This window comes from Dermacentor albipictus, chromosome 4 (assembly GCF_038994185.2).
Source record: "Dermacentor albipictus isolate Rhodes 1998 colony chromosome 4, USDA_Dalb.pri_finalv2, whole genome shotgun sequence".
Classification (NCBI taxonomy): domain Eukaryota; kingdom Metazoa; phylum Arthropoda; class Arachnida; order Ixodida; family Ixodidae; genus Dermacentor; species Dermacentor albipictus.
Window position 1 is genome coordinate 134,828,243 of NC_091824.1, and position 26,657 is coordinate 134,854,899.

The window sequence follows — 26,657 nt, forward strand, 5'->3', positions numbered from 1 at the left end:
CCCTGTAACCGGGCTCTGTCGTGCTGATTCGGAAGAACTGGGCAAAGCTGGAGAGTCGATGGTCCCCGCAGGACTGCGATCCCAAACAATTAGGCGCGCACCGATTACGACCCCGACGGGCGGAATTCGCTCCGATTTCCACGGCTCGTCGCGCATTGCTGAGTGGAGGTCTTCCGTCCCGTATATAGTAAAAAAATTCGGGCTTGCGGAGGCAAAGGGCAGGGACGCTGTCTCTGCGGCCATCAGGGACAGATCCGCTTCATTAGCGGGGAAACGAGCGAGGATTTTTACTGACGGGAGGAGCGGTTTGGGTGACGCGCAGTGCAAGAAAGTTAAAAAGATGTCGCCACTGCTTAGCGCTGCCGGCAGGAGATGTCGGTGGTGATACTTCAGTTGTCTCCCACAACTATCACGCCACTATGTTATTCTGCAGTGAGCACTGTCATCTTCGAGTTATTTATAAATATTAGCTTTCAATCAGTTGCAATAGAAAATACCACTTTCTAGACTCTCTCTCTATCACGATCGCTTTCGAGAGAGGGCGCACAGCAGCGAGCGAATCGTGCTGCCTCTTGCTTCAACGCGAACTAAACGGCGTAAACACAGCGCAGACGAAGCTATCAGCATTCAGCGCACTCTGTCCCCATCGCAGATCGCTTTCAAGCTATATGGCCCGCGGGGCCGAGCAATACGGGCCGCCGCTCGAGTACGGTTGATCATGGTTGATAATGGTTTCACGCGTGTGGATAAGGCGCTAAAGAGCGATAACGGCTTATAATGATCGGAACGTCGCCAGTGCACTTGGCGCCGCTACTTGCAATAGTTTTCTTGTGTCATCAATTCAGCATGCTGGTCGGATCAAGTTTCAAAAAATTGATAACGGCACCGGGCTGCGTGGAGATTAGCAAGTGGCACAATGCTTACGCACACTTAGACAACTCTCCACAGAGGAGCTTCGGTGTGATTTTTTTCCCCTCGTGGAGGTCACCACTGCAGGCGACTGCGGCCGCATTTATCAGGGAAGCGTCGGCGGCAGAGCGGTCTTGTCTACCGTTCGCCCTTAGCCGCTGCATAGCTCGTGTTCTCCGGGCGAGGCTGTCTTCGTCTTGCTCGTTCTCGGGGGCTGAAGCTGATAGCAGTGCCGCTACACCCGGAAATGTGTTTAGCACAGTTATTTCCGGGCTCACGCCTAAGCGTTATTTCCTCCGAATTATGTAAGTGCCTTGTTCTTCGGTGGCAAGCTTGTGCTTATGTCTGAGTACGAGATTATATTTTGTTAGTAGCTTCAAAAGTCACGCTTAATTACCGAAGTTTTTAATATGTAGAACACATCATTACCGTTCTTACTTTTGCATCTTTAGTGTTTTACGGTAAACTTCTCCTGTTAGGCGTATGTTTGTGATCGCAACGGCGAGTGGCACTTCATTAGAAAGGCATCGTTTGTGGGATATTTGTACATTTCACAGCAACGAAAAATGCGTAGGCCCCCTTCTATATTTTTCATGTTTCTGCTTGCAGATTTCAAACTGACACAGCATATGAGCCTGCTCGCCGTAGTTATTGAGCTCTCTGTCATTACGCGCTATCGCAGTATACTAGGACACTGTACTTTCCTCGAATACTCAGCATTATCAACAGCTCAATCCACATGCGGCCGGCGTTGCCCTGATGACAGTGCGCGCTTGCAATATGACACGCACGCACGCACGCACACACGTCATGGACTGACATCACTGGCATCAACATAGGAAAAGTGTTCGTTATGTGAACGATAAAAATGTTAATTTAAGTGTAGCAGTTGGTCCAAGAAATCTGCTTAACTGTAGTTGTTTTGCTTTAGTAATATGGCAGGATGCTCAAATTCATTATAAAATTGAAAGTGTATGCCGGCTGATACCTGCTTATGAGCTAATCACCGCGTACAGAGAGCTCCTTTTTCGAATTTCCATTGAAATTTCTATGCAAGGTAATCAACAAGGTGTTTCATGGTGTCAGCAGCATTTTTAAACCCAGCCGCATTACTCAGCTTACTTCATTTAGGTTATTCCTTATTATCATTCATCGACACCACTACTGCTCGAAGTTTTTTTTTTTTTTCGCCTATTGTCAATGATGAATCCTTTCATTACCGGGCATCAAGACAGGGCCTTGCGCATAGCCATCGATACACAGCCAAAGCAAACGGTCCCGGAAAACCCAATGTGTAACGCCTACAATAAATCGTCATTATTTACCCGCATTGCAGTCTGCAAAACTAACGTTCGCGATAGGGGCACTCCAGGCATCAACATAACAGTTTTACCTCGCATAAACAAAGCATCTTCGTTTAGGGAGTGTTTGTACAGCGGAAGACAAGAACGATTTCTAACTCTGTTAGCCTAAACATGCTCACCGATGGTGCGGGCTGTTTAGGTATGTGCAGACTGTGCATCGCTAGGTAAAAAAGAAGTAGATCGACAGCTTCTAGGTGCATCCGAGATGGTTTGTTTAACCATGTACCTAGTTTAGGTAGCTTGTGATGCGGGCAGAGTGTCGGAGAGACGATTGTAGTTTAGGGAGGCTGTAGGTTATAGCTACAGCGTTCCGCCCCAACCATACCGATGTCGCGATCGAGTTTGATCACCGGCAACGAAAGCTGAATAACAATGAGAGCGAAATTAGATCATGCCAGCGAGTTTGCTAACCTATCTTATCGTTGCCGCATGTTTTCGGGAACAGCCGAGCACAAGAAATGCAGCGAAGCGATTGCACGTATAAGATCCCGCTGGAGTATAATCACCGGTTGTGCGTTTCCATTAATCATCGTTAATTGTTTTAGCCCAGCCGTTGCGTGTCAAAGGAAGAAAAACCGTTGTGTGGCAAATATTGAAGCACGTTAGCAGGCTCGCTTCATATTCTCCTGTCGCTTGTACACGTATACACAATTGAGAGATATGAAGCATGATAAGTGTCCTCGAACAGGATGGCCGTCAACACAGCACAAGAAACCGATTTGTTCCGGAGATTTATCGCGTCGCGACAAAGGAAAATTGATGCGTCTTCATTGAGATACTGTTTTGCCTTGACTGTAGCCGAGATAAGCCTCCTGAATTAGCTGGCTTCTTGTGCCGTGTTAAGCGCCGACCTTTTCTAGCATGCATTTATCGCGCTTCATATCTCTCTATAGCCACCATAGAAGCATCAGAAAAGTATGGCGTGAGCACGCTAACATGCCTCAATATTTCCCACATAAACCAGTTCTTCCCTGGACGTGAAACTTCAGGTTAATTAAGTGACATCTTCTGTCAACAAGAAAGGGGAAATAAAAAATACATGACAGAGGAGGAAAAGGGGCGGGACTGAAGGTGACCGAAACCAGCAAGCGGACGAACTTTTGCAACTACTTGCCAGAAATGCAACGGTGAGGTCAAAGTTACGTAATCCCTCAACTGCACGTAATGAACGCTGTGTGCATCAATGAAGAGCTAAGCCTCGCTAGGTTAACTGCGGGGAAGCATTGGTGTCATAAGGTAGCGCAAGTTGTCGCCGACAGATTGCGCAACGTTCGATCATGTTGCATACATTCTGCTTCAGAACACAGAATAGAACGTACAACGTGACCGAGTCTAAAAACCTGCAAGAGCACGAGGGGCGTAAAAAATAGGCGCCGCTACAAATGTTTCGCTTTACTTGCCATCTGCGCCATCGGTGAACATGAATACAGCTGCTGTAGTAGGTTCTAACTTTTCGCACAGGAAATATATGATTTTCGTAATATGTAAGGCACTTGGTGTGAAGAGCAGATATTCTAAGATGATATTTGATGCGTTCGAATAGCCACTGCAGTAAGAATGAAGACCAGTAAGGATGGGAGTCTTGAAGGTGTAGAAAGTGCGCAAGTCGGTCCGCCCGCGAGGACGTTGTAAGGTTGTTCTTTCTGTAGGAACTTTCCTAAGACCACACAGGTACACCAGCAGTCGCTCAACTGTCGAAGGAAGCCGAGAACGTGACAAATGTCGTGAACATTCGTGACGCGTGATAGATGCACTGCCTAAACGCACACAATTCAGTCACTGTAAACTCTGTTCCCATGACCACAATTTATTACATACTTTATTTTAACCAAAGCGGAAACACAGAATCACATAGTTAAAAAATTTAATTATGGGATTTTATGTGCCAAAACCACTTTCTGATTATGACCAATGACCAAAATTTCGACCACCTGGGGTTCTTTAACGTGCACCTATATCTAAGTACACGGGTGTTTTCGCATTTCGCCCCCATCACAATGCGGCCGCCGTGGCCGGGATTCCATCCAGCGACCTCATGCTCAGTAGCCTAACACCATAGCGACTGAGCAACCGCGGCGGGGAATCACGGAGTGACAGAAACGGAACATCCCAGTTCACGACAGTTCACGACAATGCAGAGCTGAGGCAGGTTAATAGAAACAGGTGAGCTCACGAGTTCTTTTAGCAAGCAGTTATAGGAAGTAATCGCATTTTCACAATGGAGTATAGACAAGTATACTTGAGTCTCATTACAGTGATCACTTGCACACCACCTCATATTGTAGTTACTTGTGCTCCACTTATTTCTGTACATTTATGTACATTGCACAGAAGTATGCCATTACCGCATCTCTGTCTTGTTTCGATGCACTCACGCACTACTGTCAGTCCCTACTATACAGCTTCTCAATACGGGAAAAATAAATCGCAATGGTGACAGCAACGATCATAACAATGACTGAATACAACGTGGCAGCGCAAAATCAGCAGGTACGTTCGCAGTCTCTGTGTCTTGTGTGTACGACCATAGCATTGCCTTTTCTCGTCATGAGATGGAGCACACCACGCCATCGAAGAAAATTGAAAATCGATGCGTTCAATTTTCGTTTGTCTGGCAGTAACGTGTACCATGCAGTAACGGCACTATATCTACGAGCGCGTGTCGAGATAGAAAAGACACAAAAAAAAAGGGCGGGGGGTGGCATCCGCGTAGTGGAAGCGCAAATAAAAATATATGTGACCCCGAAGGGCACCGCCGATGCTGTTATACAAAGGAACAGTAAGGTTTGCACAAGGGCGGGCGAAAAGATGAATACAGATTACCCTCGAAGGCTTCCGCGCATATGGGTTATAACCAGCGTATCCCGCATGCCTATTTGATGGATAGACGAAAAAACCAATCTGAACGCCTGCAATCGATCTAAGCGCGGTTTTGTACCCAACACTTAGATGTTCTGCCGGTGCGCCGAAAATATATCTTGGTTTACAACGCGCCCGCATTGCACATCAGAATAAAAGGTGTAGCTTACAGGCAGCTCTACCTAGCAATGTTATAGATGGCGCTCTCGATGTTCAAGAGAGAGATAAGAATAAAGGGAAGGCAGCCTGTGAAATAGCTTAAACCATTAAAAGGGAAGAAGCGATAAAATCTGTAACTCACGCTCTTACACTTAAAAAGGGCGTAAGGATGCGAGTTATAGATCGATTTACAAACTTACGCACCTTTAATGGTGAAAATTACTCAACAGTGTAAGGAAGTTAACCAGATTTAAATATAGGTTTTGCTACCCTGCGCTGGGGAAGAGGACACAAACGCTCTTTTTCCAGCCACGTTTGGTTTCAAGGAGCCTGCCAAGGGGAACTAATTGTTCGCGTAGTTCCCACATGAAATCCGCTAATCAAGATTTGATCGCTGTTATAGGTAGTGTCGAGGACGGGCCCCGAAGTATTCATTTGCTGCAGCCACCTATTGTTGATAATTCGAAAGTTAGTTACCCTCACTTCGCTAATTACGCACGTAATTACGGAAATCGCTCTGTATCTAGAGGCTGCCTATCCGTACACTCGAAGGGTAAAGATAGCGTTACCGCGATGTATATTGTTCTAATTTTAAATAATTTGTGCAGCTGAAAAAAAAGAACACCCTGTACAGCAAACGTGGGTCGGTGATGTTTGGAGACGGGCATATAGTACATATAGAATGCACGCCGCGAGCTCCAACTTGAGCATCAAACGTCGCACTAAAGCCTCTTCTCTACACAAACAGTACTTTCTCACTTGTGTTCATTCCCGCGCTCATAACCCGCATGCGAGATTGCGATTACGGTGCAGGCGGTCTTCATACGCTTTGCCGCTTGCGCACTTCCCCGCCCGCCCGAGCTTGCATATCTACCAAATCCACAAACATAATCTCTTTTCTCACTGTAAGGGCCGGCATGAGATGCGACTTTCTTCCTCGTCTCGAAGGCCGCCTTCCTTCCCCGCTTCCCCGGCACGAAGCACATCACACACACAGCGTTTCTTCCTTACATCCCGGTTCCCAATTACAAGTTAATTAGGGAACCTCCCACTGGATGAGTCCCGCGAGAGCGCTTGCTTACTCGGTGCATGCGCCCCCGTTAGGGATATACGGAGGCGCAGGCTCCATGACGCCATATACGCACACGCTACATCTCGTGTTCTTGCAAAACCCGGCTTTCCTCCTCATTCTTTGCTTTTTTTTCGTCTTCCCTACTTCCTTTTTCTCTTGCATCGTGCCTTGAATGACGATGTTTTTTGCGACTGTGGAGGCCAATTTCCCCGCATGCGGAGGCACGCAGCTAGCCCCGCAAGCTGCTTGTGATGAGCGGTACAAGGCACGATGTATCCAACGTCTTTATAACGGCGAGACCTTAGAAGCGCTCTACATGGGAACTTAGCTTTTATTTTCCCTTTTATTTTCCGTTCTTTTTTTCTCTGAAAACTTGCCCAAAAGGCGGTTCAACAGCCCCTCCACTTCAGCCTCTTTTTTCCCCACCGTACAAGCAGCTTGACCTGAGCGTCAGTGACAATGGCACTATGAATACAATTAACTCCCTTCAACACCATGCACGCATCCGAGTAGAGTGCCACACGCGGCCTATAGTGGTTTTATTTTCCGCTCGTATTAGGCACAGCTTGCTACAGAAATCTCACACATCGAATGTGTGAACAAGCCCAATTTACCGAGACCCTTTAAAATGCATACTTTACATTTGCAGAATATCTGAGAACAGAATCTCCAGAGTGAAACCGCATACAAGCTCGTTATTTAGCGTTAGATTTAGATAAAAATTTAACCATGCCTATATGTGAGTGTCCTGATTTACGCAAAGGATTCATATTACGTAATGCGATGACTGTGCTCGGCAAGTAATGCCGATGCAAGCTTCTTTAGATTCCAAAGGAGCCTCCTAGCGCTGGCAGAAGTGACAATGAGATTTTTCAGTTGTCACTGTACCTCGTTTTAGGCTTTCTGAGATTGCCGCAGAGAAATGCCCAACATTAAGGAGTTATTTAACAATCGGAAGCTCATAACGGCTGCTTGGAGTAATTGGGCTAAGGGAATCAAAAAGCCGCTGAAGCTTGCAGCAATCTTACTTTCTATTTTTGCCGCACTAGTGTTTGCGCCAATCATTGACTTGTGTGAGTACATAACACAAAACATAGAAAAACAGACCATTCAGGTTGCGGGAACAGAAAATCTATCCTTATTTATTTTTATTTATTTTTGGGGGGAGGGGGACGTACAGAGCGCGAAACGTAGACGCCATAAGCCTGCGCGTGCGAACAACAGCAAGAACGAAAAGAATTGTTCAAATAGAACCGGAATTCGAAAAATGATATTGCGTCAGGTTACCTGCCCAGCCAAATACTATGCGCAATTGTGGCATGCTTTCCTTTGGAGGAAATGTTCACTTTTGTGTTAAGCAGTTTGAAATGACGCATTTATAATTCTTTTCTGAGCAATTTTTTTACCGAGAGCGAGGGAAATAGAAGGTTCATTCAATATTTCGATAGCCAACTGTAAAGATTGTTATAAGCAGTACCGATAAGGCGGCCGCTATTATAGGCTTGGAAAGCGGCCAGCATAAATCGGTTCAGTTTTTGCCAATGTTGTGCCATTACCACAAGCCCGGATTCCGAATCTGCAAGATGCGGAATCTATCCTGCGAGCGCCATAATTCTCCCTTCACAAGACAAGATGCTGCGCCGTCGTGCGAGAACAGTCGCGTTTGTGTGAGCTCTCGGCCCCAGTGCCGATCCGTTCATGTCCTGTATGATAACCTGTATATAATGTATAAAGTCCCTTTTGTTATTCTCATCGACGCCAGGCTCGGAGTCTTCGCTACCAACGCTCTGTCACGAAACGGGTGACGAGCGCTACGGGACCACAAAGCCGTAATCGTGGTGCAGCGGTACAAGTTCGTAACACTGGATGGCAGCTACGGGATTGACCGGCATCAGCTACCTCGGCGCGGTGAGTGCCTGAAGTTTACCTCAAACACCAGACTTTCTCTGACACAGGTTATAGTAGCTTAGGGAAGGATTTGGTGTTGCATTGTGATAACCTTGTGTGTTTCAAGCCTAGTAAGAGTGTTTTGAAAACCAGGGGATGCTGAGGGGGTAAACAGGGCAGTGTGTGAAATACTTGCATATGTCTTACTAGTAGCATTATAGTAGCGTACGGCAGGTATATTCAAAAAGGGTAAACAGCAGGAGGACAGTGTGCACGATGGAGAAGTACAAGGTGAAGGAACTTCTCGAAATTTGTGAGGAGTTGGGCATTGAGTTGGGCTCAGCCAAAAGAAAGAATGCGATCCTTGAGGTCATGAGGACTGGGGACGTAACGGCTGAGGAAGCCGCTGAGGCCTGGGCGGATATCAAGGAACGTCGGGAAAGGGAGGAAAGGGAGAAGGAACGTTGCGAGCAGGAAAGGAGAGAACAGCAACGTCGCGAAGAGGAAAAGGAGGAAAGGAGAGAACAGCAACGTCGCGAGGAGGAAAAGTGGGAGAAGGAACGTTGCGTGGAGGAAAGGAGAGAGATTCGTGAGCACGAGCTTAAAATGAAAGAGTTGGAGACCCGAAATAGCTCGCCAGCGCCTAGTCTCACTTCTAATGTTCCAAGAATACGCGATCAACTTCCACCCTTTGTCGTCGGAGAGGATATGGCCAAATACCTCGTGAAATTTGAGCACGTGTGCGAACGGAATAGCATTGAGCGATCCCTCTGGGCACAGAATCTGTTAGCGTTGCTTCCTGGGGAGGCATCAGACGTAATAACTTGCTTATCGAAAGAGGCGTTTGAGAGCTACAGTGATGTGAAGGAAGCGCTACTGCGGAAGTACAAACTGTCGCCCGAAGCTTTCCGGCAGAGGTTCCGGTATGCAAAAAAGGGTAAGGAGTCGAATGTTGACTTCGCGTTTCGTCTAAAAGCCGACTTGGTGGAATGGCTGAAGGGCGAAGAGGTTTACGACGACCGCGACAAAATTGTCGAATGCATCGCGTTGGAGCAGTTCTACCGTTGCATTGATGAGGATGTCCGGCTCTGGCTGCAAGATAGGCTAAAGGAGGTTAAGCTAAACAAGGCAGCAGAGTTAGCGGAAGAGTATTACACCCGCCGCAGCTTGCACAGCAAGGAAGTGCGCATAGAAAAAGCAGATAGAAGAGATGGGTTTTACGGGAAGCCCGACGAACGGAAGGAAATCACGCGTCGCGAGTTTCGGGACGACGAGTCCCTTCCCAAAGAAACTGTAAGGGATGGACAGAATGCATCTCAGAATGATGACGATGGTCCGAAACAGCGAAACGAAATGACGCGTTCTTTTGAAAAACGGAGACCGTTAACCTGCTACAATTGCAAAAAGCAAGGGCACATCGCTGCAAGCTGCCCAGAGAGAATTGCTTTTGCAACGATACAGGAAACTCACAAAAACATACGTCTATTGGAGCCCTATGTGCAGGAAATTAAGGTAAACGGCAAGAAGTGCCGAGCACTGCGGGACTCTGCAGCAACTATGGACGTTGTTCACCCGTCTTTCGTCTCCTCGAGTGATTTTACGGGAGAGTGCGTTAGGATACGGCAAGTGGCCGAGAAGGAGAGTGTCTGTTTACCGATCGCAACGGTTAGCATTGAAGGAGAATTTGGGAAACTTAACACCGAAGCCGCTGTGTCAGCCGCCCTCCCGGAGCAATTTTCCTACCTCTTCTCAAATAGCTCGGAGCAGCTGCTGAGGGATCACGGCAAATCATTCTTTGCCGACGTGGCGTACATGGCCCCCACGCGATCCAAAGCGCGCCCGCTGTCGAGGGAACTTGACTTAGCGTCGGTGAGCGAACAGCGGTGCGGCACACGGACCGATCACGGTAACTTGAGTGGCGAGCAGTCACGGGAGAGGCAGAGCTCGGAGGCTGGCCTAGACGAGCGGGTCCTGGAAGTGAGTGGGAGTGACGCGTGCAGTGCTAGCCGCGATATAGACTCGACGCCGCAATTAGGCGACGCGGGCTCCACACTCGCTCCGGTTTCCGCCAGCCGGCAGGAGCAGGCTGCAGTTGAAAGAAAAAGTCTGATTCGCGAACAACAGGAAGATTGTTCACTAGCCGATCTGAGGAAGAGCGTCAAACGGGGAGTGAAAGAAAAGGGGGTTTCATTTGGCAAGGAATCTGGCTTATTGTACCGCCGCTACACGGATAAGCAGGGTCGCAAATATAAGCAGCTTCGGATTCCGCGAAAATATCGCCGGGAAAAATGAATGACCTCATTTGCTTCCTCAGAAGTATGTTTTCGGTCCAAAGCGATTTCAAGGGGACCATTCTATTTGTAATTATTATTGCTGATTAATAATTGTTTCTATTTTGTTGTGTTGATGATTTGAAAACTGATTGTTTAAGCCTTGTGTGCTAGATCGTACACCTGCCTCTTGTTGCAGCGGGAGAAAAAAAAAAGGGGGGGGAAACAATTTAGTTAGGTTGAGTTGAATTATGGCCTTGTCTGGTGTTTGACGGGAGACAGAGGGCACTTGTTCGTGTTGGGTGTTGCCTTTTGCCGGTCGGTTTTGCAAGCTGCAGAACGACCAAGCGGGACCAGTGGCGAGAAGCAAGGTCTTAGGAACGACCCGAGCGGAGCTGGTCAAGGTGCCTTGGCGACGACGTGGTGAGCAGAGCTCCTGTCCTGGCGAGTCGGACCTGGGCACGTGATGTTACCTGGCGTCCCGACACTGGACGTGAACTTGGACGAGCCTGACGAACGTGCGCGCCTGGCATCCGAGCCACGTGGAGGCAGCTCGTCTTCCCGGCGCCTTATCTGAGGGCGGGGATGCTGTTGTGCCATTACCACAAGCCCGGATTCCGAATCTGCAAGATGCGGAATCTATCCTGCGAGCGCCATAATTCTCCCTTCACAAGACAAGATGCTGCGCCGTCGTGCGGGAGAAGCCTCGGCGAGCAGCGTGTTTAGACGTGTCCGCGTGTGCCAGACGGCCCGGCGCCGCACCTCCCTTGCCTGGAGGTCACCGCGCGCGCGAACTTTGAACCGGGTGGCCAGCGCGGTCGCTGGTTGGACCCCTCGGACGACCGTCGTGTGCTGACTTTGTATTGGGCCGTTTGAGTGACAATGGGCCTCGGGGATTATAAAAGCAGCGACACGCCGCCTGAAAAACAGGATCAGCCGACCCACCGAGAGAGAGTGTCGCTCCCGACTGGGGGGAGATGTGTCACGCGTTTTCGCCGGACGCCGTCGTGCGAGAACAGTCGCGTTTGTGTGAGCTCTCGGCCCCAGTGCCGATCCGTTCATGTCCTGTATGATAACCTGTATATAATGTATAAAGTCCCTTTTGTTATTCTCATCGACGCCAGGCTCGGAGTCTTCGCTACCAACGCTCTGTCACGAAACGGGTGACGAGCGCTACGGGACCACAAAGCCGTAATCGTGGTGCAGCGGTACAAGTTCGTAACACCAAACAATAATAATGCCGCTTTGAAAAGGCAAACCCTACAAAGCGATATATACAAGTAATTTTTTTTTAGCTGCACCAAATAAAAAAAAAATGCCTGTGGCAGATAGCACAATCGTAATTCGTGATGTAAATTACTCGATCAGGCGGCCATTACTTCTACGAGAAATAAAAATACCTAATTAAATAATGAAGCTAATTACGTAATTAATTTTTGTATTATTAACATTAAGGCTGCTATTTCAATCTACGAATTATAGCCCGTGAGTTCGCAAGGTGTATGCACGTGGAACACATTCTCCGGCCTACACCAGTTTCGAGATATTAATTTTCAATGTATCCGACGAAATGCAATGGCTTCCAGTTGCTTTCTTTTTAAGAAAACGCTGTTTTATTCATTGAAACACAAATGTAACTGGAACACCAATACATTTCGTAGGATACTCTGAAAATCATTATCTCCAAACTGGTACACTCCTGAGAATTCGTTCCAAGTGGCCTATAGGGATCTAGAGAAGACACAGAAGGTTTTAAGCAGCCGTTTTCAGCTCCTCTGTGTGCTTCACTTCAGCCATGCTAGAGTGATGATAAGTAACGTTCTCCAATCCTCATGTAGATATTGTAAGTAAACCCTGCACTCCTCGTCCTCGACGAGAACAAGTTCAAATCGCAAATCATATTGACCGCAAAAAAGACGGGGACATAGGAAGAAAACACATAAAGCTTCTTCTGTTCTTCTGGAGAACAAGTTCCTCCCTTCAACCTTAATGTGGATGAGTTGGACGATGGCATGGTCCAGCTCAGGGACGTACCCAGGGGAAGGTGGGGGGGGGGAGCCAGGGGGGTCCGGCCTGCCCCCCTCCCACCCGAATTAAAGCGGCATCCCCCCCCCTATCCCTCCCAGCCCATGCCACCACTCCGCATACACATTCCTAAAGCGCCACCAAATCAATGTTGATACTTGTCAGTTATTCGGCGGTGCACATTTTGCTGCCGTTTTCACTCTGTTTGGATGGCGGTTGTTATTGGCCTCTCCTGGGGTGTGAAGGCCAATTTTCTTATCGTTTCGGTGTCCGCGCGATTAACTCGCGATGCGTTAAGTTTTCACCATCTGTTCAACGATAACGCGCATCGCTGTTGCTTCGTTAGTTCAACTTTCTTTGTTTAGACACATCCAGGGATCAGGAAAGTGAGGTTCGCGACCAGCCGGTAAACGGGCGTGAATAAAATATCGTTCATTCCACTCTGATGTAGTAATTTGGCATGCAAGTAGGCGGATCATCCTTGCAGCATTTGTCCTAGACAGCGGGATCGATAGGCGGTTGTCTTCTGCGTGAGCTGAAGGAGCAACTTGATGGGCACGTTCATTACCGATGATACCACAGCAACGTGGTTGCCACTGAAAAATTATTTCCCGTCCATTCTCACTCAGGTGCCGTATGGCTTCTGTGATTTAAAATACCAACTGTTCATGCGGACCGCGCCGTAAGGCTGACAATAAACACTGTATAGTGCCGTCTCCGAAACGCAGAAAATCGGCCATTTCTGTGTTGGTTCCTAATTAATAAAAACGTAGTGAGCCCCGAAGCGCCGCGGGTTCTGCTGCCATCGTCGCTGTAAAGTCAAATGTTTTGAACTTGATAGTGATGGCTTTTGCTGACGCTACGACAGCTGCGGTAGGGCTCTTCGGCAGGACGGAGCCGTCGGTGTATATGTGGGTGTAATGCCGGTAGGAGGAGTAAGGTAAGCTGTTTAAGAGCCGGCGACGACTTATATGCTTTTTATCGGACGCCAGGTATTGCCAGGTTGATCTTTGGTAGAATGAGGCACTAAGGAAGTCGAAAGTTTCGGGGCAGGTGTGAAACAAAACGATATAGCCTCATGATGTGCGGACACTGTTCGGCAGAAGTTGCAGAACACTCGATAAGCAGGACCGCTCTTAAACCCGAGCGGCTGTAGGAGATAAGGGGGCTGCTAGATGATTATCTGGATATATTCAGCAATCGGCCATGTAGAACTGAACTAATAATGCATGAAATAGAATTGACATCAGCAGAACCCATAAGATCCAAGCCTTACAAGGTGTCTTCACGACAGAGGGAAATTATGGAGGCAGCGATACAGCGCATGCTAAAGTTGGGAGTTATTGAACCCGCTGAGAGTGACTGCACATCACCGCTAATACTTGTGGAAACCTCTAATAGGGACCCTCGTCCGTGTGTTGACTACAGGAAGTTAAATTCCATCACCAGGGATCAGTTGTACCCGATATCCAACATTGAGGAACGAATCAAAAGAGTCAGTGATGGTAAATAAATTACGACTGTAGATGTCATGAGGGAATACTGGCAAGTTCCTCTTTCAGAAATTGTCAGCCGCTATGCTGCATTTATTACACCTGTAGGCACTTTTTGTCATCTCGTTCCTGGCATCTAGCTGAAGAACGCGCCGTTTAGTTCCTTATAATTTGATGGATATTGCCTTAAAAGGCTTGCAGAAGTTCGCATTCCCATATCTTGATGATGTCGCTATTTTTTGTGACGGCTGTGAATAGCAGGTATCGCTCCTCAAACAGGTAATCTCGCGGTTGAGGGAAGCAGGCTTAACGATCAAGGCAGAAAAAAATGTAGGTTTGGCTGCTCGCAGTTTATTTATCTGGGCCATGTTGTTGGCCAGGGCACGAGATCTTATTCTCTATGCCAGTCGGAAACTAACTGTAAGAGAGGAAACCCATAGGGCTCCAGAGTAGGTATGTGCCTCTTTAGTTTGGGTAGCCCAGAAGTTGTCGTGCTACTTGTACGGAGCGAGATTCATCTTCGAGACAGACTACTGCCTTCTGATGTGGCTTAGTCAAATGCAGAAAAAAATATGCCGCTTGCTCCGATGGAGCCTCAGCCTCCAACAGCACAACTTCTCTGTTAAATGTAAAAAGGGAACGCCAAGGTGATCCCCTTTCATTTAGCAGGACTCCATCTATGATTGCTAACTTGGTCTGCACGACATTCCTACGAAATGTTCATAGCGAAATGCAGTATTTGTTTGTTTTTTTTTACCCCTGTTTTCCTTGATGCCTGGTGGGTCTAAAGCGAGATCCAAGATACCTCATCTCTGCGCAGTGCCATGTTGTGGTGTCCACTTTGCGGCTGCGTGTCATTGTGAGACATTTCGGGGTGTATGTCAGCCTTTCACAGCTGGTTGCTGCAAGCCAAGTCATCACCCGTGCCACCAGCCATTTTCTTCCAACGCTGCGGTTATCAGCACTGGCCAGTCGAGACTTTCCAGACTATGTAGGAGCTGGTACGATCGGCCAGCGGGGGTGACCTTCTAGCTTCTCCTGCATCGCTGCGCCCAAACGCTTCCTGAAGCCAACAATGCACGCCCCTCGGACAGACTTGCGGCGCTACCAAGGCGAGACATGGTTGGCATACCAAGTATTGTTTGTTGGTTCACTGTCGTCTTCAGAGACCAATGGGAGCAAGAAATCTCCTGGAAGAAGGTGCCCTGCGGCATTCCTCATGGGCTCCGGTAATCGCCGTGCTCGTTTGACATACGACACAGCTAAGTGTGGGTTCATCCCAGGAAAGAAGACGTGCCAGACGTGTCAAGCATGACAGCGCCTGTCTACGACAGGTCTCCTCCTTTCTGTGTGTTCAGTGAAACAAAGGTGAGGGAGTGAGTGTGTGAACCCTCGTTCTCAACGTGGGTGCTTCGACAACTTTGGGCGCTCCGATTGAACGAATGTTGGACGGCAGCTTTCCTGGCCTAGGGATCTAGGGAGGACAGATGAGGTTTTAAGCAGCTGTTTTCGGCTCGTAGGTGTGCTTCGTTTCAGTCATGCTAGACTGATGAAATGTAAAGTTCTCCACCCTTCATGTAGGCATTGTAAATAAATCCCGTACTCCTCGTTCTCGGTGAGAACAAGTCCCTCGCGTCAACAACGTCCTTAGCGTGGATGAGTCGGACGACAGCATGGGCCAGCTACCACTTTTTTAGATGACCGACCCCATCTCTTACACTATGTATGGAATATTTCCGGTACCTAGTCACTGTGATGTATGCCGATACTGGGAGAATTGGTTAATTCAGGGATGCTGATGCTAACGAGTAGCGCTCGTGTTTGCTCTCTTGCAATTCTTCTTCCTTCGTTCTCTTTTTTACCTTTCTTTCCGCACTTCAGTGCTTCGCGCTGCAGAAATTTTACATCATGGACCTAAACCAACTCGCCCGCATCGTTATTGTTATTCATGCGAATGAATCCGCCATTTCACTTAAATAAGATCCCACAGTGGCCCGGTACTCTCAATGAACAAATAGGGTTTAGCTGCATGGGTACTAATAGTATGAATGCTTTAAAGACTGGTAAATTTGATGAAACTATAAGCGAAGAAGAAACGAAATGAGAATCTAACATTAATTATGGCAGCAAATGTATTCATAGGTAGTTTGCGCAGCACGCGCAATGACGAGACTACAAATACATGCCGAGACAATTGCAGCACCGTTGAGTCTCTAGAGTACGTTTTGCTAGAGTGCTCAGCTTATGGATTCGAGCGACATCGGTGTCAGAGGAACATGGAAAAGCTTGACAAAGACCCCTGAAGAGAGAGAGAGAGAAGGGAAGACGGAAAGGCAGGGAGGTTAACCAGACTGAGTCCAGTTTGCTAACCTACACGTGGGGAGGGGAACGGGGAGTGAAAGAGGAAGAGAGATAACTTAAGTGTAGGATGTCTATAGTCGGGCACTCAAGTCTGTTGCCCTCAGGTAGCGAAAAAGCGCTCGAACTGCTTTCTGGGCCAATGAACTGTGAGGCCAGGCTCCCAAGATCTTCGCTTCCGTGAATGGCCTGTCATCCAGTCTATTTAAGGCACACTGGAGAGTCTCACGTTGATTATATACACCAAAGAACTCTAAGTGTCGTTTACACAGCCTCGACCCATCACTGAAACTTACATTACCAGCGAACCTTCCACGACGTGACGCAACACTGCTGTGTCGGCTGTGGGTAGGAGTAGCATTCACCAACTCCTACAGCTATCGTATTGGAATGGCGGATTCACCAATGTGCGCTAAGTGCAAGTGTGAAGAGACCATCAGTCACCTTCTGCGCCACTGTTCTCGCTTCGATAATATAGACCCCTGAAATTTCACATTGATTCTGGGTCCTTGGCCTTACCCATCGAAACAGCAGGAATTTCTGAATTACGTTCAACAGAATTGAAAAAGAAGAGGCGCCATTACACCCTGTGAGGGTAGTTGACCAGCGAAGCTGCTATGGTGGTATAAGTTATGTTGGTATACAGTTTTGTTGGTATATAACTCTTCAGGCGTACGGATCACGCATGGCCTTTTTTAGCGAATTTTAGAGCGAAATGGTACCAAAATTCTCCTTGGTCGCCTTACCAGGCGCGCACTACGTCACGCTCTAAGTCATACATACACAGAGCTACCACCTAAGGGCTCTTATGACGCCGCTGTAAGGATGCCGCTGTTGTTGACGCAGCTGCGACGGAACACCGTTTAGACGCAGGTGGCCGTTAAACCGAGTTTCGATGCGAGCGACGATATGCGTTGAGCGGGGCGCAGTCCAAATTAGTGCACGATATAAAAGACGTTTGTTTGTAATTTGCAAGTGAGCATACTTTCTATTTAAATAGCTGAATGAAACTTGGAAGGACTAGAGTTTTATTTTAGCTGAGAAACATGGGGCTGTCCGTTTCCTTTCCGTATAGAAGCCCATGTATTGACAGCAGACGAGATTTCCACGATATTTACAACTTCGTTCTGAACTACGTAATTAGGAGAAGCAAATGAAATTCCGCGTAATGTTAAAGTCGTCTTAGCGGTTAATTGTCGTATTGTCGTTAATTGTCGTAGGGCACGCAAATTTCACTAAATTAAATTTTATTATCCTAATTTAATCATTTCGAGGGGATTAAATTTTTGACATGGACATATATATGTTCAAATCGCTTGCGTACAAAAGCGATCCAGGGAGTGTTCAAGATGAGCAAGGAAAAAAAAGGATTCGGTTCAGTAATAAACGCATATATTGAGGTCGTCTGAGCGAAAATCCAAAGGGTTTCTACTGCTAAGATGCGGAGTCTATGCAAGTAGTATTGCTAGGCGTGCTTCCGGACGTTACACACACTGTTCGCCACAGACCTAGGGAGTCCCAAGCACAGACGCAGGGCTTCACGTTCCCACAGGGCCAGAGACTTAGTCTTACAAGCAGGGTTGAAAAAGACAAACACTATTTCTTCCCTATCTTTCCTATACTTTCTTTCGATTCTTGCCTCTGACTTCATTTAGATTCTTTCATCGCGACGTTGCTTCACGGATAAGCCTTTGTTGTACAACAATCATTTTAACGAGCGCTCAAGAGCCCAAGCCCTACATTGGGCAGGCGCAGTATTCTTCGCTGCCGCATGGGCCGAGTCAGAGAGGTGAAAATCCATGGCAGTATGTGGCTCTGGATATAAGGCAAGACAGCTGCGATAGATGGAATTGAGACAAATACATGTGCCAGTGCGTAAGGAAAATGAAAAGAGGTGTACAAAAGGACGGCAGAAAAGGACTAGCGCTGTTCCTCTTCTGTCGTCCTTTTATCTTTGCCCGCATCTTCATTTTCTTACTCGCTGGAATATGTCCCCGTAGTTTCATTTTAACAAGGAACTGCGCGAAAAGGACGTGCGCGAGCAAATTAACGACAAACACGGGCGCTTCTTTGTTCGTTCAAGTGCTTTTCTCGCAGTTTCTTGTTAAGATGGATCCACACCAGCTCGCCCAGCTCTCAGTTTTGATGTTTCTATGGCATCGGAGTTCGAATCCTAGCGGGGCACTGTGACTGTTTATTTTTAAAATAAAATTCTGGGAAAGTAATCTGGAATTCCAGGGAATGGTACTGGCGGACTTGGACACGACAAAAAAAGTGGGCCCATAACAGCCACTATGGTTAAAGAAAAAGAAAACAATAAAAGAAGAAGATAAGTACAAAGGACAAATAAAGAAACGTAGCATACTTTGGCTTGCAAGCTCCGAGTTCCGATCGCACTTTGGACTCTTGATAGTAATCAGTCGGCATAAAAAAAGAAACACGAGAATACTCGTCACCGGGAGGCTTCCGGTAAGCTGCTCCCACAGAGGCTGCGAAAAGCTATACGTGTCCTTTGTGTGCTAGGAGCGTGAAACTTCAGTAACAACAAAACGACCACGCCGAGAAAAAAAGGGTAAATACAAGTAAACCGGTGACAGACGGTGTTCGAGCACCAAGTGCTAAAATAAACGAGCGAGGCTCTCTAAGTCATTAGAGAGATGCTTATCTAAAGGCTAAACGTGACTTCCAGATGAGTGGTACCTGGCGCAACGTCCCTTTGCGCATAGACCTCTCGCCGTCCGTGGGACCTTGCGTCACGCCGAGAAGCTTAAACTGGCACGTGACACATCGGCATCGGGGACCGGCGCCTCGCGATGTGCGGCACTTCTTCCGTCCCAAGCTTTAGCACGCTTATAATAAAGCAACAACGATGACCTGAGGCACAAGCTCCGGCACAAATCAACATCACGTCACGGCTGGAGTTTGGCGAGCCGTTTACTGCGGCAGCAGCGCAGCCGTAAGCGGGACAGATCGCGCGGAGCCGCTGCGTGCAGTGTTTGCCATGCGGCCTGTGTTTGCTTTGTTGAGCGGCGCTCCGGCCGTGACGTCGACCTCCCGCTGTGTGCAGACTGCGGAGACAGCGCAGCCTGTGCGCAGTTGACGCGGGTTCTGGGTGCTTCTGCTTTTCCGGATGGCTGTAAATCAGACTAAGCGGCGGCGCTTCCGGGAGAAGGCCTCGCCATTGCCGCCTCGTAGGTAGAAACTAACGGCCCCGAGACGTGACGTGGACCTCTGATCGTGGCTTCAAAGACGCAATGGCGGACGAGACCTTATGGTGAAGGAAACGGAAACGCCGGACAAAAAAAGTTCCCGCGGAGAATCGCTTTCCTCAGAGAAGCGCTTCAAATGGCGGCGAATGTCGTGCCAGTGGGCGAGTTTTCTCTCTGAGTGGAGCTAACGTAGCGACCCAAATGCCACCAGTGCGGGAAAGCGAAGGAGCAGAAGGGATAGCTAGAGATATGGATGAAAGCATCGAGTCTTTGAGATAGTTACAGACAAAGCATTCCAAGGAGAAGCTGGCGCTGACGCTTCACTAATAAAACTAAAATATACTTTATGAAATTTACACTGACTTCAGCATTTATGTTTAAGTTCTGATCGGCGAATCGGCGAAAAAGAATACAGCACGACAACGCTGATGCTGAGAGAGAGAGAGAGAGAGAGAGAAGGGAAGACGGAAAGGCAGGTAGGTTAACCAGACTGAGTCCAGTTTGCTACCCTTCACGTGGGGAGGGGAATGGGGAGTGAAAGAGAGAGAGAGAGAACTTAGGTGCAGGATGTCTATAGTCGGGCGCTCAAGTTTGTTGCCCTCAGGAAGCGTAAAGGCGCTCGAACAGCTTTCTGGGCTTATGAACTGTGAGGCCAGGCTCCCAAGATCTTCGCTTCCGTAAATGGCCTGTCGTCCAGTCTATTTAAGGCACACTGGAGAGTCTCACGTTGATTATCGAATCCAGAACAGTGGCACAGAAAGTGACTGATGGTCTCTTCACACTTGCACTTAGCGCACATTGGTGAATCCGCCATTCCAATACGATAGCTGTAGGAGTTGGTGAATGCTACTCCTACCCACAGCTGACACAGCAGTGTTGCGTCACGTCGTGGACGGTTCGCTGGTAATTTAAGTTTCAGTGATGGGTCGAGGCTGTATAAACGGCACTTTGAGTTCTGTGGTGTATGCCAGCAACCTAACGTGATGGTACGAGCGAGACTGCGAAGCTCTTTTCCAGCGTCTCTTGCAGATGCTGAAGGTTATGTTACGTATGGCGATGTGAAAAACATGTTATACGTTACGACGTCATGTACTCAAACACGAGCAGCAGTCGGTTATGTCAACTATTCGGGAAACTTTACATTTTGGAGGCAATGAATAAACACTGCTTAAATGACATCAACAGTGAAGCATATTGTTACTTATTAAAAAGAACAGGAATGATCAACTTTTGAAAATCGGTCAGTTCTTTCTGAATTCTCATAAAGGTATCCCTATACCTACCTACAACTTTCTTTTATAAACAAACTCCAGAAAAATCTGAAACATGGCACTTTACATCATGAAAACAAACGTTGAATGCTACACTTTTCATACAACGATGAAGCAACAACAATTGTATGTTATCGTAAAATAATCGAAGCGCAATAACCTGGGCAATAATTTTTGTCGTACGCTTTTCGACGAATGTATGACGCATCTATTGAAAAAAAATGCTTTTGCTGAAATCGGCCTTGGTGGACACTAAGCTAGATCTCATTGCTTAAGAGGCGTATGCAAATGCTTAACCGGTTGAGTGGCACACCTTCGTACGAAAGTTTCAGGTGTGAGGAGCCGATTAAACACCTCATCTGCATATGCCCGGACCATGACGACCAACGCCTTCTACTCCACACCATGTTAGATTACCAGGATTCAACGTCATTCCCAGTGAAAAAAGTATTTGCACCGTGAACACATGCCTCACAGACCCAGAAAGAGATATGTGCAATAATGAAGCTCCCGAGTTGACAAACCCCAGTGAGCGACTGCATAGTTTCGATTTCAAGCTCTAAACGACGCGACACTCTCAGTATCTTGTGTCCTTTCTTTCTTAATTTCCGTTTTTGTACCACTTCCCCCAGCGCAGGGTAGCAAACCGGATGTTAGTCTGATTGACATTTGCGTATTTCTTCCCTTTTCTTCCTCTTTCTCTGCGTACCCATTTCAGCGTAAGTTTGAGCGAGTGGTGCGAAACCTGTCATTAGTATACCAACTTCCACGCCAGTGATGCGCACACTCAGCGGTGCAGTAGTTATTGTGCAACGTATAACTTCATGCAAACTACATGAAAAAAAGTATGATTCCGCGCTTACCGAACTGTAGACAAAGATTTCCCCTGTATCACTAGGATACACTTCAATGCAGTTACTTGTTCATTATTTACGTGAACGCCAGCAAAAAAAAAAAAGTTTGACAACTGATACACTCAATATGTTGCTACGTGGACAGACACCCACGTAGACTGACCACCAAGTCGTAAATTGTTTACAATCTAAATAAAGTCCCTGTTGGCCGTTCTTTTACTCAAAACAAGGACTCGCGCAAGTTCTTCGATAGCAAACATCAACGTTCTGTAGTTCTTAAAGAAAGTTTAAGAAAAATATTTAGAACAACTTAGTTATTTAAGTAAGGTCAACTGTGACGCGAAAATCAAACGGAATCAACTACCAGGCAGGGGCCATCCCTCTATAATTGGAGCTGACTGACGCCTAACAAATCGCAGCGTCAGGCTTCATTAAACTTAAGATCACAAATGTAAAACAGTGCTTCTCCGAGTGATATATTCCAACATCCTTGCTGTGTCACTGATTTTGTAATATCACTCTTATGCTCTCGCTTTTCGGTCTCTCACTTGCTTCAGCTCCAATATATACATACCTGCCAGTGACAGCTATATCTATGTAATCCAGACTGGACCTAGGACTTACAATTTAAGTATATCTTAGACCCAGCATTTTATGTGAACTAATTTCACTGGCTCTTTCTCATAAGCAGCGCAAAATAAAATCCGACAGAAACCTCTCCCGGTGCAGAGCACTCAAATACAGCTTACCTGAACTAGGCAACCTCATGACATGGGGTACGTTGTCCAACTTCGCGTTTTCCGCACCGCTATGACTTTCCAAAATCGCACCGGCACCAGCTTCGATAAGTGGCCGCTTCACGATCACAACCAGCCGAGGCTGGCGAGAAGTCCCCAATAAATAAAGTCAACTGTAACGATGTTTCGGTACTCCAGGAGCAAATTCCCGCACTCACACAAGAAAACGTAGCCAACAAGTACGACGCGCAATTCTCCTTAACTTCCACGCATCAGCCGATAATTAGGACTACATCGGTGACCACTCGTAGCTACGAGTCACACGACTTCTGAGAAAAGTGCGAAGCTCGGCTTGGCATATGCCATAGGTACGGGTACACGAGCTCGCCGAACCCGTGGAATGCTTGTGCGCAGGGTCCGCACACAACTATCCGCGGTTCGTTGCGATATCTCGACTGCAAGGGAGTTTCGCCGCTGCGATGGAAGACGGGCAGGTACGCGAAGACGGGTGGGAGAGGGAGGGCGCGTGTGTTTGCTCACTACCTCTACCACGAGGCGCCGGCACGCAAGACTCGCGAGGCAGTCGTAAGAAGTCGAGAGGGTGCGAGAGATACACGCGGAGGAGGGAAGCCGCAGCAGCCTGCCTTGACAGTTGGCATGCGTAATGTGATTCAGAAAGCGCAGGCCGAACGGATGTCAAAGCCGCGGGGCAGAGGGGCGGCCGGGAACGCACCACGACGCTCGACCGAACGAAAGCGTCAGCGAAGGCGTCGTCGTTCTGTTCACTTGGACGACGCAGTGAGCGCGCGGAATTAGGCAACCACCACGGCTGTGGTGACGACGGCGGCGACGGCAGGGAGGCTGCAAAACACACCAAGTTGTGTGCACGTCGATGCCGCCGCCCCTTTTGCTCGCCCGCCAAGGCTGGGATTTATGGAGGCGCAAGGACGAGGCGAGCGGATTGCGAGTGTGTAAGTCGCCGACGGGAGAGCGGGCGGGAGGTGCCGGGTGGTCGGGGGTTTAGTTTAGAAAGAGGGGTGTGGTGCTGGCAGCAGCGGCACCAGAGGACGAGGGTGGAGAGTACGAGGTGAAAAAGTGTGGAGTGTAGATGCGCGCAATCGGTGATGCAGCAGCTCGCCGCATCAGCAGCTTCATCCGATGCAGCAGAAAGTGCGCACCTACAGTTGGCAAGACCGCGCGGCCGGGACACACGCCGGAAACAGCGCGGGAAGAGAGACCCCCTGACGAGAAGGGCACAGGAGGTGGAGACCTAAGGCATAATAAAGAAAAAAGGAAGGTAAATGCCAAAACATACTGAGAGAGATAAGAAAACGCTCCGCACGCTCCATTGATTTTTGTTCGTTCCCGAAGTCGAACGCACTACGTTCTTCTCGGCCTCGCACACACACGTTCTCTCCTTCTGCACACGAGCTTTTCGCTCACCTTTCCGGCCTCCTCGGTTTTCGGGATGGTTCGGAGAAGCGGCTCATTGCACGCGCCGACTTGCACTTCGCGATAATGAATACTTCAAAACAGAACACTGCAAAAAAATGGACGGGAGGCAAAGACGGCGAAGCGCGAATACAGAAGAGCGTAAAGTATATAGGTAGACGGAGAGATGAGCAAACAGTGGGCGCGGGCGAGAGTGACCGCGCAGGCCGACGCGGCTCCGGTGTTTAGCCAACATGCGTGCCGCGGAGGCTTGCGTGCATGCGGAGGCTTTGGGGCGGCCGTCCAGTGGGTTTGCGCGGCTGGAAGTGACGTGACCCGAGCAAGGCGGCGGACAAGCGTTGTGAATCATAACACAGGACGTACGGGAGGATGGGACAAGGTAATTAATTAGCGCTAACGAACGGTTGATCAAGTTCAGGTGAGCAATGCCGTCGACATCACTTACCATTTATTGCTAAAATCGGTCCGCCGCGTCCGCATGAATATCAGCTGTCTCAAAACAAACAAACAAAAAAAACTACCCATATGCGCACACACGTACTGTGAATATAAATTGTAAACGAAGAAAAGAAATAACGAGTTTGACCTTTACTTCCTCTCTCGCCGGCGTACAACCCATAACCTTCACCTTGCTGCTGCTACTTTGCTACTTGTACGCAAACAAACATCTTGGCAGCACAGCAGGACAGTTGCTCATTAAGGCTTTTAGAGAAAGAGAGCAACAACTTCTGATAAAACTGACATCCCCAGACATAACCCTAATGACATCTACTTATGGTTAGCGTAATCTTAATTTCTAAGGTCCTTTATGTATCGACGATTATTTCAGAACTATAAAGAAACCAAGACAAATTACGCACTGAAAAAAGTTTGAGCGCTTTGGTGCTTACCTTGTCCCCAAACAATAATCTTCCTCCATATATTGCACGCTTTCCCTTTCTATAGGGCTGTGCGTGCGGTGGTGGTGGTGGTGGTGGTGAATTGTAGCAACAGGCGGGTTTAGCCTGGCGAACAAGGCCGGCAATTGCTCCGCCCGAGCGTCTCGCACAATACCGCTGAAGGGTTTCACCATGTGTCCTTCAAACCAGTCTCTCTTAAAAACTCGATGAGGAGACGTGAAGTTTCTTTTCGGGCTATAACTGATCCCGCGGGAAATATAAGGTGTTGCAGGCGCGCATGCGGAAGGTTCTTGCTTTGTAGATTCTTCAGGAGAGTGTCTCTTTCATCTTGGAATTGCTGGCAGGACCACAAAAAGTGCTCAATGTCTCCTGTCTCGTTGCATGCCGAACAGTTCGGAGAATTGATTCGCCCCGTTTTAAATAACCAGGCCGGTGTATTTGCAGATCCTGTCCTTATTCGATATAGAAGTGTGGCTTCCTCTCGGTGCAATCGCTTGGTTACGCAGGGCATATGCGGTGGAACCCAAAGCGACGCAAAGTGATTTCGAATGTCAGATTTTTGCACTTGATTACTCTTTGGGGCCTTGATTTTGGGAGGATGATAGAGCGCGGCGTATGCAAGCGCATCAGCTTTTTCGTTTCCTGAGATACCAATGTGGGAAGGAATCCATTGAAACTTTACTGTGAAGCCTTTGTTGTTGAGCTCTTTCACGATGGCTAGTGATTTGCGTGGGAACTTGAGGGATGGCAAACCACGGTATATTTGTTGTAATGCGGCCTTTGAGTCCGTAAGGACAACCACATTCTGCGGAGGCAAAGTCTTTAATTTGCGCAGAGCAGAAGCTATTGCTGCGCCTTCCACAACTGTCGACGAGGCTATACAGTCCAGACGGCCAGACCACGTATATCTTAGAGAGGGAATATAGAATGCAGCTGCACAGCGGTCTTCGTCTGCCTTGACAGAGCCATCTGTGTATACTTGTAGGTGACTCGGGTAAATCGTGTTCAGGTGTTCCAGGACTAATGACTTGGCTTCTGCAGATGGAATGCAGCTCTTTGATTGCAATCGTGGTACACTTAAGTTGCATATGATGTCCTCGAATGTCCAGGGTGGTTCTATCCTTTCCCTTTGTCTCGAGCAGCGCAATCCTAATACGCGAAGCGTGTTCAATGCTGCATAAAAATGTGAGCGCGGCCTGTTACCTATACGTCGTAAGAGCGCTCTACCGGGCGTAGACTCACTCAATCGTAGGAGCTGGATCATCAGAGCCTGGGAAGCCTGAAGTCGTAGAGGGCGTGACTCAGCTTCGTAGAGCACTTTCTTGTTTGACGCTGGCTGAGGGACTCCAAGGCAAAGTCGGATACCTTTTCTGTGGATGGCTTCTAAGCGCTCGTATTGGCTGTCTGAGGGTGACATCAGAGGTAGCTGATACAGGATTCGACTTGTAACCAACGCTGTATGTAGCCGTAGCATGGACGTCGGGTGGTTGCCCCAGCGTATGCCAGCGACTCGCTTGAGCACATGTAGCCTGGGTGACGATGATGCCACAACGTGGTCAACACCGCGGCGCCAGAGTAGCCTGTGGTCTAAGGTAACGCCCAGAAATCGGACGTTGGTGACTTGTCGAATCTGGTATCCGTCCAAATTCAGCGTCAAACGTGTAGATTTTCTTTTCACTCCAGGAAATAGTACGAATGATGATTTTTCTGCTGATAGTGATAATCCAATCGTTGCCAAGTGGCCCTGAATGGCTTTTACTGCTCCCTGGGCTATTCGTGCAAGGCGGCGGTGCTGGTAGCCGGAGACCCAAATGCAGATATCATCGGCATATATAGATA

The 26,657-nt window shown here is 48.1% G+C and overlaps 1 protein-coding gene across 10 annotated transcripts in view; it reads right to left on the reverse strand.

The window, feature by feature from the left end:
• LOC135898392 (thrombospondin type-1 domain-containing protein 7A-like) overlaps positions 1–26,657 on the reverse strand; it is an 818,428-nt gene that overhangs the window by 249,405 nt on the left and 542,366 nt on the right. Inside the window, exon 1 of one of the 10 annotated variants that reach the window (XM_065427294.2) lies at positions 22,480–22,956. The exons of the other annotated variants lie outside the window; for them this stretch is intronic. Within the exon in view, the coding sequence (XP_065283366.1) occupies positions 22,480–22,498 (19 nt within the window). The 5' untranslated portion in view covers positions 22,499–22,956. Of the gene's footprint in view, positions 1–22,479; positions 22,957–26,657 lie in introns of those variants that run through there. 10 annotated transcript variants of the gene reach the window in all.